The sequence below is a fragment of the Paroedura picta genome, chromosome 1 (genome assembly GCF_049243985.1).
Source record: "Paroedura picta isolate Pp20150507F chromosome 1, Ppicta_v3.0, whole genome shotgun sequence".
Lineage (NCBI taxonomy): Eukaryota > Metazoa > Chordata > Lepidosauria > Squamata > Gekkonidae > Paroedura > Paroedura picta.
The window spans coordinates 102,678,969-102,691,002 of NC_135369.1; the positions used below are offsets into that span (position 1 = coordinate 102,678,969).

A 12,034-nucleotide genomic window follows, 5' to 3' on the forward strand; every position below is an offset into this window, starting at 1 on the left:
TTTTTTTTTTTCACTTGGAGGAAGCGTGGCAACGATCAAACGATCAAACGACAGCTCAAACACATTAGGCAGCTGGATGGGTCTCTCCGTTGCAACGAATCTACACAGATTCATTGCAATGGGTCTGTTTTTTTTTAAAAAAACCTTTCTTAAAGGGAAAGGGGCTGTTTGGGAGCATGCTAACGGCTGCCCATTGGCTGCTTGACGGCCAGGGGCGGGACGAGCTTGGCAATAGCGCTTCCTTTCTAGCGATTTCTGCCGAGACCAGAAGCCTGTGGGAAACGCTACAAAACGCAACTGGATTCCACTACAAAGGCAGGTATGCATAACGACGAATTCCACTATTTTAAATGGCGATTTTTCATTCAGTGACCAATTTGCTACAAAGATCCCGGTGCGTAAAGCCCCTGGGATTCTGCAAAATAGCCTGCCTTTCTTCGGTCTACATCTGTTTGCAGAGATTTTGATATAACTACATGTTTTGTTTTCTGCACAGCTGCCCACAACTTGTAAAAGATGAAACCTTGTCAGTAATACTGAATGGAGAAGGCGAAGAAGCAATGTTTAGGATCCAGATGTTCAAATTTGTTGGGGCCTCATTCAGTCATGTTTTCCTACACTGCACCGTTCAAATATGTCACAATACAGTATCTGCTTGCAAACCTGTAAGTTTTTTTTTTGTCTGTTTGCCTAGGAGTCCAAGTATCCAGTGAATATATAAAACATAAAATATTAAAATTCATAAAGGAGAATTCTGAGACTATTATGGTGGGAGGGGGTACAAATTCCTTTGTTGCTGTTCTGTACATTGATTTATTATTGTTGTTATTACTGTGGATTTGGCCAGCTTGATACCTGTGAAAGGACAACTAGTGTGAAGCCAACAAATTTAGACGGGGATTTTAATTTCTTAAGGACTGGGGAATCTTTTTTCAGTCTTCAAAAGGTGAGGCCTTTCATTAATAAGACGTAGCAGTTTGGACCCATGTTTGCAGTGTGAAGTCTGAGAGAGAAACATTTTTGCTGCTTTAGAGGGCTTTCTGGTAATCTGATAAAGCATAGTTGTAAGTGACTTTGAGGTCTCCTTTGGGAGAAAAATGTGACCCAGCCAGGCTTGATACCACTACTTGTTAATATAAGGTGACCAGATTGTCCCACTTTTGGAGGGACATCTGGGGGCACCTGGCAAATTGTACTCATGTTGAAATTAAAAATATATATATTACAATACTATTTTTGAGTTCTATGTGTTCTATGAAACTTTTTGTTGCTTCATACAGACCAAGTTTTTGATCAAGAACCCCCCCCCCCGGTCAATGGTGTCCTGTTTTACCAATGTTAAAATCTGGTCACCTTGTGTTAATAAGAGCTAATTATAGGTATGAATGAATGATTCATATTTCGATTTTTAATGTGCATGTTTTTTTCAATTGTTTTATACTGTACTAGCAAAAAAGCTTGTTGTATTCAAAAATACAGTGGGCACTACATCCCCCCTGCCTGGGCAGGCCAACTGAGGTCTGGAGAGGCCTCAGTGGGCATTTCTGGGGTTGGGGGGAGTGCTGGTAGGGCCTCCATTCCTGCCCCCACTGCCCTGAGCAGCCAGGCTGAGGCCTGGCAAGGCCACGGTTGGAGGTGCTTGGGATGGTGGGAGCACTGGTGGGGACTGGCTCACCCTCTCCTGCTGGCAGCACTGCTGTGGCCTGGTGATGCCAGGGCTTCTCAGGGCAGTAGTTAGTGTTGGTAAGGGCTCCTTCCCCTCCAGGTGCGCAGTCCCAAACCCTCTGCTCTCCCTCTTAGCTCCTGCTTACCAGGCTGGAATTGGAGGAGGATGCAGTCAGGGGTGGGATATCCCTCCTGATTGGCCTTCTGTTGGATGGACAGCCAATCAGGGATGGGACAGTCGGGACAACTTACCTATTTGGTAGGCAATGAGCCCCACCTCCTCCCAGTGCCCCTTACTGTTTTATTTATATGTTCAGATCAGATGTGTATATTGTGTGTTAACTATAGGCATAAAATATACATGATACTGATTGATTACTGCACAAATAACGATAAAATATGTACATTGTACAGGAAATCTTGTGGCAGGAAACACAAATGTGTATGAAAATGAGGCACATAGATTTGATTTATACAAGGGAGTAGCAAAATCAAAACAGTGCATTCTTGGTGGAAGAAACAAGTATGAAAAATTCAGATTAATCCATATATTGCAAGTGCTCTCCCCGAGTTGATTCGCTCCATCTGCCTTTCCCTTGAACAGTGAATTCTACCAGAGCCTACACAAGATGAAAGGAGGTCAGGAGAATTCTTGGCACTAGTATGCCTAGCTGGAGGAGGGGGAGGGTTGTGGGGTGACAGCGAAGGAGTTCCTGCTTGCCAAAGAAGGGCTTGAAGAACTGTGATCTGGCAGGCAGACACAATTTGGACTTCCCTTACTTCCTGATTTGAAAGTTTATAATCATGAGAGGAACTGGTGGAAGAGGTACAGAAGAATGGCCATTAAAGGACAGACTATTAACACATACTGTTTTTACAAATTCTTGAATCAGACCCTCTTAAACACATAATTTAATGTCAGTGCTTAATCCTGGTGGCAGTTTGACTGGGTGACCTTTTCTGGCAATCAAATAGCAAATTATCTAGGCAATTGGAGACAAGTCTATCTAACAAATAGCAGTACATCATGTTTCAAAATACTATCCCTATACTGTTTTGCATTCAAATCATAATCTGTTAGGTGTATGAGTACAGCATAAACTGCAGAATTGATTTAGAAAATAGATGCTTCTACCCTTGCAGAAACTGCATAGCCCTGGCAAGCCTCTGTACATGAAATTGTTTCCTGAGCATTATTTCCAAAATGTCACCATATTAAAATACTAAGCAAGGGCAGAATGAAATCAGAAGTCATTGCGACATTTTGGAAGGACACTGTAATAAAATCAGTGGCTAGTTCCAGATGTCATATGAAACAACCCACTGTGATAAATACTAATTGTTGGCCTTCAAGTGTTTGGTTATATAACAAGCACTACTCATTTATATTCAAGTGTCTATAGCAAAGAACAGCGTTTCTCAACTTTTTACCATTGAGAAACCCCTTCAGGCTTCGAGAAACTACAGAAGTGGCATAAACATGCAGAATATGATTGGAAGGCATAGCTGTGTACATGACCACCCTTCCCATTCCCTCCAGGCCCATCACAGGCCATTTTGGGAGGAAGGTCAATATTATCATATATGGGCATATGACCTAATACATGTTTAACAAAGTTTATAAATAAATAAAACTTAATTAATTCTCACCCATTCGGTAAACCCTTCCAGGGCTGTCAAGAAACCCCAGATAATTGTGATTCCCAAATAGGAGCTTGTAGTCAGTCAAACAGTTCTGAAAGCTTAAGGACACTTTCATCTTCAGAAGATTCAGATTCCCCTCACCCGCTGTAGATCTCAACTTTGTCCCCTGAGTTGTTCCTTAGGGTACACTGGCTGCCCAAGGAACAAAATGGTGGCGGAGGCGGTAGGCAGTGGGTTGTAGTAGGAAGGGTAAGTGGGAAAGTTGCACCCCTTAAGGGTCACTCAGTGGTAAAACTAGTGGAGCATACCCTTTAAGTGTATTATGGGGTGGGGGTTGTTTCTGGGCAGTTCAGCATGAAATTCAGTTTTTGCCTGCTCTCTGTGGAGATGCATAAAATAGTAGATAATGTGAAACTCCAATTTATATTGCATACACAGAGATCCCCAATGTGATGCCCATAGATGCCATGGCATCCACTGACACCTTTCTTGGCACCTGCCAAGTGATCAGAAAGTGCCAGAGGGCTCATGATTGGCCTCTGAAAATCTGATTGGCTGTGCATATTTTTTTTAGAAATCCTTTTGGTACTACATGCCCCCACAGCACAAAGATCTTCACTGTGACAGATTGTGCATGGCAGTGGCCGCACCAAGCCACTGCTAATATTTTGCAGTGGAGCAGCCCGCTCTGCTGTTTCTTGTGTCCCCACAGGGGATGTATTTCAACGGCGGAGCTGGCCCATCGCTTTTTGTGTTTTGGCAGTGGAGCAGATCCTCCGCCGAAATGCGTCCCTTTGGGAATTACAGTCACGATGGAAAGTTTCTGCTCTGCCGGGGGGAGGGGGGGACTGGTGGGATTGTTTGAGAATGCAATTTCACCTTCCTGCAAAGTAACAAAAACCCCACATTCAGCCCCAGGGCACTGCAAAGTATTGTGGAGCTGAGTGGGGCACTTTCAGTTCCCTTCCAGCCACCGTAGCACCATGCATGGGCCTAGCCCAGCCTGGCCACCGATGGCAGCGGCGGCAAAAAAGGGAACGCTGGAAAATCAGCATTCCCTTGCTGTGAGCAATCAGAGGCTGGTTGTTCCATTGCCAATTTTGATTGGAACCCATAGTGGGGATGAGGTTTTGCAGCATTGGGGGAAAGCTTATTTTTTATATTGCTACCGCCATGTAGATTGTTGTATTTTAGGGATTATTGAGAATTGTATTGTATGATGTTTTTAGGTCTAGGTATTGTTTTATGTGATGTTTTACTGTAAACTGCCATGAGTCAGTTCATGAGAGCAGGGCTATAAAAGTCAAATAAATAAACAAACAAATAAAGTGGGCCAGGGCTGGGAGGGGGGCTGGACCAGTGCCAATGTTGTACGTAAGTGGGGCTCTGCCCCCTGTGGCAATCTTGTTGTGGTTGTACTTACCATCCCGTGTTAGAATTCTAAATATGCCTGATTAAAAAATATTGGGGATCCCTGGAATAAACGAAGAAAACACTATTGTATTGCATTTAACTGCTTCCATTTTGTAGGTCCTACACAAAAATTAGGCCCATTTCTTACACCCTCCCTCCTTCCAGTCACATTTTCTTCTTTCTGTTTTGGTGGTTGGACAGGTTAGAATAGAATGGTGGGATATATTCTGATATTCCGATATGGTGTGCTATGACAGTACATGGTTAATCACATGTCCGTCTATCTACCTACCTACCCATCTACCTACCCACCCTTTGTCAATATATAATTATTCATTTATTTAACCAACAGATATTTTGTTTTCCTAGGATTTATTATTGTCAACTCCTGTCGTTATTTTTGAGAGTAACACAAGCTTGTGTAACTATTTTTCCTAGAATTGCACAAACAATGACAGTCTGGCCAGGAGTAAAAGAGAAGTCACACCTTTTTCTAATCACATGGTGTCATATGGTCCTATAAAACGAAAACTGGTACAAAATGGAGAAACCAATATAAGTAAGTGGTTAACAAATGCATATTATAAACTATTAGTAGTGAAGCCCATTTTAAAAACAGGCTGGGGACCCTGGAGGCCCCTGGACTTCTCCTGCCATGCAGGGTGCCTACTATAGCAGCACAGTGAGCACAGAGCATGCCCATTCACCCTTTTCTGGCCTCTGCTACCAGCCACAAGGCTATTGGGAGCAGCAGGGCCAGGGCCGTACACACCCGGTCCGCCAGTTTGGTGTAGTGGTTAGGAGTGTGGATTTCTAATCTCGCATGCCGGGTTTGATTCTGCACTCCCCCACATGCAACCGTCTGGGTGACCTTTGGCTCACCTCGGCACTGATAAAACTGTTCTGACCGAGCAGTGATATCAGGGCTCTTTCAGCCTCACCCACCCCACAGGGTGTCTGTTGTGGGGAGAGGAATGGGAAGGTGACTGTAAGCCGCTTTGAGCCTCCTTCAGGTTGAGAAAAGCGGCATATAAGAACCAATTCTTCTTCTTCTTCCATTGGCTCCTCTGTCATCCAGGAAGACCAGGAGCATGGGGAGCATGGGGCTGGGGCATAGGTAAGAACCATTGCTTACCTCCTGCCAGCCCCTCATCCTCTTGGGAAGTACTGAGGGGAGGAGGAGGCTGGGGTGTGAAAGAAGCTCTGATTGGTCCTCACTGGGGGAGAGTTCTCACCCTATTGGGGGAATTATCCCCTAGTGAGAGCCAATCTGATTTGCAGGTTATCAGAAAAACCCAACCCTTTTTATGTAAGATAATGATAATGGTAATGATAATTCTTATCAATTTTGTACTAGTAGTTCTCCTTTATAGAGCACGCAACACATTCTGTATCTTTAATCCTGTGACAAATCAATTTGTCAAGAGATTCAGCTTTAAATTTCATAAACATCACATACTAATTTTTTTCCACAATCACATTTGCCTGTCTCTGAGCATGGAGTCCTGCAGGAGATTCTAACAAAAAAACTTTTGTGTTTCTTTGTTATAAGTAGTAGAGTTATTTGCTGAACTATTAGGCAGATTCCTGTGTAGTTGGTGCAATATTAATTTCTACGAGTGAAGAATGACAACTTCTGGATGTGGCTAACCCCCTTTCACTTCAGTGGGATTTGGCTCTGCACAATACATTTATTGACTGTGAAAAATCATTTTGAATCATTGATTGGCAACCCGAGAATCTGAGGTGAATCCACTTTTCATTTTCAGCATAACCATCATGTTACATAAAATAATGCTAAAGGATCAGACTCATTATTTACTGAAGAAGGATATACTGTAATGCACAAGTCCACAATCAAGTAGCAAGTTGAAGAAAAGAAATATATTCACATAACATTTATAGGATCAGTGTATTCCTTTTTCACTGTCATCTGGTGCTGACGTTGATGCTCTGTTTATAACAGCGTGTAGATAGATTGCTAATTTGATGCTGATAACTATTTTTTTAAGTGGTGGGATTTGCTTGTTTGGTAAAGACTGTCCTTTCATTTAGATGTAGGAAGACTTCCGCCAATAGAAATGTTGATCTTTGGAGGAGTTCTAGCAGCTGTTTTGATGATAACTGCAGTTTTTGGAAACCTTTTGTTTCAGTCGAGAAGGACATATCCTGCTATGCAAGCACAACTGACCATGTCCCGTTTTCACAGCACTGAAGTCCCATCATGACAAACTATTATCCAAGAATCTCTTGCAATAATGCAGCAATGGTTATGTGGAAACTTAACATTTATTTACATATGTTTATAATTTTTATTTTTATTGAGATGTCCTAGAATAGTACTTCTTCTGTCAGCTTGCCTGTATACCAACCGTAGGAAGATTGTTAAAATAAAGAATGAAGTGAACCTATAATCAGAGATTTTGTAGCTTAAAAAAAAAGAAGTTCCATGTGAGTAGCACTTTCCTATAGGGATAAATAACCCAGGAACCTTGAGATTATAGCATATATATGTATGTTTTGTTGAATGAACATACTGGGAGGGCATATTTCTAAATATAAACACTATATGAAACAAAACGGATGGGTTTTTCATTATTACACACAATGAATGGTCTATGTATTATTTGCACATTTCTGCTACAGAAAAGTAGGGGCCTATATTTATTTAATTACACTTCTATAGCTTGCTTCCTTGTGGCTCAGGACGGTTCACAATCTTTCAGAACTAAAAATCACTAACATCTGTAATATGCACAGTCTGGCACAGGGTTTGTGAGTATAGATTAATTCCAGATATATCCAACTCTAAATCTTTATTTTCTGAATAAAAATTCCTGAGACAAATCGTTTTTTCCCCTATGTGTATAGAAATGCCAGTTCCCAGGTGAGACCAGAGAATCCCACAGTATCACAGCTCATCTCCAGATGACAGAGACCAGTTCCCCTAAAGAAAATAGCTGCTTTGGAGGGTGGACTTCATAGCATTATACCCCATTGAGGTCCCTCCCAACCCCAAATCCTAACCACTCCTGGCTTCACCACCAAAGTCCCCATATTTTTCCCAACCCAGAGCTGTCAATCCTAATGTGTAGAGGGATACTGTGTATATTTGTTTATATCTGTGCCATTTTAACTTTCTTTGTGAAATATTTCATCAGCCTTGTGTCAGTATTAAAAGAAAAATGTTTTTATTCTGTACTCCAAGTCTAAAGAAAGTTAAACCTTTCTAAACACATTGGCTTCAATGGTCTTAGAAGAACTGTTTATATCTCAGGTAATGACAAACCTGAGAGTCCCAAAGCAGCTCACAAATTTCTTTCTCTTCCTTTTCCCACAGCAGATATCCTGTGAGGTAGGTGGGGTTGAGAGAGCTCTGACAGAACTGCTGTGAGTAGCCCAAGGTCACGCAGCTGGCTGTATGTGGAGGAGTGGGGAATCAAATCTGGTTCTCCAGATTACAGGCTGCCACTGGGTCTCATGTATCTCCTCATAGTATTGTACTGTTGGAGACTTCTGACATGCGCAATGATATAAATGGGTGGACTCAGCTTTTATGAAGTACATTTCAAGTTGGTAAAATGGTTTGTGGGCTTGTGTAGGGGGAAAGGCAGACAACCATTCTGCATATGCACCATGATCCTGACCTGAATCATACCCTGTATAAGCAGCAGCTGAGGAGAATCCATAAGCAACATGTGCCCATGTTGTGTCTGGCCCTTGGTGAGGATCCAGATCCAAACTCTTTGTTATGTGTATCCTTAAGAGAAATCTAAAATTGAAGTTGCTGGGTACCCAAATCAATATCCTCTTGTGTTCATGTACTAATATTGGTAAATTCTAATGATGACCATGCAGATTTCAACATTCTACTCGGGTCTATTCAGTGGGACTTCCAGGAAAATGTTCTTAGGACTGCACTATTAATAACTTGAGTAGGTGTCACAATAGTAGGAAGAAATTAAACTGGATGCATGGAGGGAAGTGGGAACTCCAGCAGAGGCTTGGTACCTAGGATAGCATCCATTATCATTTAAACTGCTTGTTTCAGTTTGATCTCCTATAGTATCATTTGACAATTTGCATACTATCAAAATAAAACCAGTCAGTGGAACAGTGAACTTTGTGTTCCAGCTTCAGAGATCTTTGGCTTTAGCTCAGCCACAGACACTTGGAAAATATGGAAAACTGGCAAAGAAAAGAGCCTCTGACCAGCTTGAAAGTATACTGGCCAGCCCACCACTGGATTCTGGGTGAGGCAGATTTTCAGGTAAAATAGAAAGCCAATAGCACTTTAAAAGCTAACATTTATTCTGGTATAAGCTTTTCTGAGTCAGAGCTCACTTCTTCTGATGCTATATTCCTGGGCACTATTAAAATCAAGCAAATTGCCTGTCATTTAATCAGTTATACAGAGTAGAGATGTAGAAACAAATATCTGTTCCACATAATATATTTCTCGTAAGGACTTGGAGGAGGAGCGTGTCTCATGGGTTAAGTGCCAGTCAGCGCTTAACACCCATTCAGGGCAACTGCCCCGCCCCTGAGTGCCTCCTCCTCCAACCAGCTTGCCTGTCTGTCCAGCAGCCAGCCAATCATCTTCCATTCCCCACCCCCGACTATCCCCTCCTCCTTCCACTTCCCTCCGAGGCTACAGATCCCTGCTGTGTGAGGGCTGCCCCTGCTGGTGAGTTCCCTTCCTGGGGCCTCCAGCCTGCAGCCTTTCCAGGTCCTGGGGGGTAAAAGGTAAAGGTAAAGGTATCCCCTGTGCAAGCACCGAGTCATGTCTGACCCTTGGGGTGACGCCCTCTAGCGTTTTCATGGCAGACTCAATACGGGGTGGTTTGCCAGTGCCTTCCCCAGTCATTACCGTTTACCCCCCAGCAAGCAAGCTGGGTACTCATTTTACCGACCTCGGAAGGATGGAAGGCTGAGTCAACCTTGAGCCGGCTGCTGGGATTGAACTCCCAGCCTCATGAGCAGAGCTTTCAGACTGCATGACTGCTGCCTTACCACTCTGCGCCACAAGAGGCTCATTGTGTCCTGGGGGGAGGGAGAGGCAATTCACAGAGTTCTTCCACCTTTACCCCCCAATCTAGTGCCCGTTGTATTCCTGAATGCAATGGGCTTGGCCCCTGGTGTATTTATATATTTATAACTAGCTATGGCCTGGTGATGCTCAGAGTAGGTCTAGAGATAGAGATGGGAATGGGGTGGACTCAACCAGATGGATCTCAATCCGTTTCCACGGTCATTGTTCACTTGAGTGGGTGGGTAGGTGACTGGTGCCACAAAGAAGTCATAGCTGCCTCCTGCCAGATGAGAATGGAGGGGGATACAAAGGGGCAAGCCTAAAGGCATCTTATGGATAGCTTTGGGAAGTGATCTACATTTTTAAACAGTGTGATGGTTTAATGAACTAGGTTGACCTCTATCAGACAAATGGCCTGAAATGACTCCTCCCACCTAGCACACCCACCTGGCCATTCTCTAGTAAGCAATTCTGCCCTGGGCTTATGAAGGACACCATCTGGATGTTCTGCTCCAGGTAGTCATTTCTGGCAACAAATGACACATATAGCAAGCAACAAGGCCGCCAGAAGATCGGTACAGATTATTCCTGTGCAGTATATGTCATCATGTGTTAACAACACTCTGTATGTTGAACAAACAAGCATACAAATCAATTTTATATGATAAGGCTCCTGTGCAGCCTAATCCTAATCATACTTGGGGGGGGGGGGAGGGGGTACATAGCTACCTTGGTCCCGAACAAAGCCCAAGCAGACACCACAACGACACAAAACAGTCATTCACGCCGGTTTAAAGAGAATTGGCCTGAAGTTGTTGGATTCTGATGGTATCGGTGATAACTAGTGAAAGCGCTTCAAACATTCTTGGGGAATGCGGTCAGCAACAACCAACGCCCCCCCCCCATCCCCCATCCCCCATCCCCCATCCCCCATATCCCATCCCTCATATCCCATCCCTCATCCCATCCCTTTCTGCTCTGGGACAGCCTGAACGTGTCCCTTTGGGGAAGTTTTGGTCGCCCCGCCTTCTGTCCGCGCGTCACAGACGCTCACTGCCGCCGCAGTCCCGGCAGCACCTCCCGCCCTCCTTTTACGACACCCCCCCCCACACCCCAGTTGCCCTGCCGCATGGAGCAAGGGAAGAGAGGGCGCCGGAAAGCGGCGTTGTGAGCCAGCCCTGGCCGTCCTCCGCCTCACCGGAACCGGGTCGACTCTGACGAGCGGCTGGGAGGGGCGCGCGGCTTGTCTTGCCTTTCCCCCTCCGCGCTGCCTGCCCGAGCGAGCGAGCGAGCGGGTGAGTCTCCCGGGAGGGGCGCTGTCGACGCGGCTGCTTCTCCCTGTCGGCCGAGAGGTAAACAAATGGCGGCGGCAGGTTGGGGATTCCCCTTTTGCGCCTTCGCGCGGGCCGGGAAGCGCGGGGCTGGGCCGGGCCTGGCTGAGGCTGAGGCGCGGCGGTTCTAGTTGCCGGGGCTAGGGACGCGAGTGGGAGCTCGGCACGGTTTCCCCGGGAGGGCTGTAGCCGCAGCGCTGACTGACAGCTGGAACACTTTAAGCGGCTGCCCAGGAGGGAGGGCGTCGCGGGTACTTTCCTGGGACATTTGCGTGGGTCTCCCTTTTTGTAAATTAAAAAAGAAATCACGCGTTATTTGGGCAAAGGGGCCGGGGGAGAAGGATCGCAGCCCCGGCTTTCTTATCTCTGCCGGGCCCTCCCTTTTCTCCCTTTGCTTTTGACGTACGGGGGAAACAATGGCAGTAGTACGGAGAGGGAGGAACGGGCCGTCTCTTTCTTCTGCCCTGGACTGCTCGATTAGCTTTTTCACTGCAGTCATATGGGGAGCCGCGCAAGCAGACACGCGCCCGGCCCCCTGGGCTGGAAATGCCCATTGTGCGGGCTGTCGAGACAACAGCTGCAAGTCATCTCGTCGCTGCCTCTCCCACCCGCCCCCCGCCCCCCGCCCCCCGCCCCCCAGTGTAACAAGGTGTTTAATTTTCTACATCGAGACATCCTTGAAGTTCACAGTGGGAATTTGTTGCGCCTCTCTGGGTGTATGAGCAAAACCAAATAGCACTGGAGTTTTTGCCCTTTTTGCGCCAGTAAGAGTGCCCTGGGAAGGGAAGCACAAGCCTTAAAAGGAGGCAGAATCGCTCCTCTGTTAAAACGCTAGAGAGAGTGTGAGTGTCGCTTTGCTAGGTTGTGATTGGCTTGTTGAAATATGCTTCTTCTGTTTACACATCGAATATAAAGAGACTCTTCTCTGGGTCTTTACAAGGGCCTGGGG

At 45.3% G+C, this 12,034-nt stretch overlaps 2 protein-coding genes across 8 annotated transcripts in view; both read left to right on the forward strand.

The window, feature by feature from the left end:
• The window catches only part of LOC143843897 (pancreatic secretory granule membrane major glycoprotein GP2-like), a 37,469-nt gene extending 29,938 nt beyond the window's left edge, over window positions 1-7,531 (forward strand). The window contains exons 7-9 of one of the 4 annotated variants that reach the window (XR_013233732.1): window positions 497-665; window positions 2,080-2,304; window positions 5,161-5,285. Coding sequence is in view for 3 of the 4 variants with exons in the window: in XM_077350670.1 (XP_077206785.1) it covers window positions 497-665; window positions 5,161-5,281; window positions 6,778-6,950 (463 nt within the window). In the remaining variant the exon portion in view is untranslated. The other 3 variants (XM_077350670.1, XM_077350681.1, XM_077350661.1) reach the window with 3 other exon arrangements.
• A 3,313-nt stretch (window positions 7,532-10,844) lies between these two features.
• Window positions 10,845-12,034, forward strand: part of FBXO30 (F-box protein 30) — a 34,719-nt gene continuing 33,529 nt past the window's right edge. For 2 of the 4 annotated variants that reach the window (XM_077350702.1, XM_077350721.1), the window contains exon 1: window positions 10,845-11,106. The gene's annotated coding sequence lies outside the window, so the exon portion shown is untranslated. The remainder of the gene's footprint in view (window positions 11,107-12,034) is intronic. The other 2 variants (XM_077350711.1, XM_077350730.1) reach the window with 1 other exon arrangement.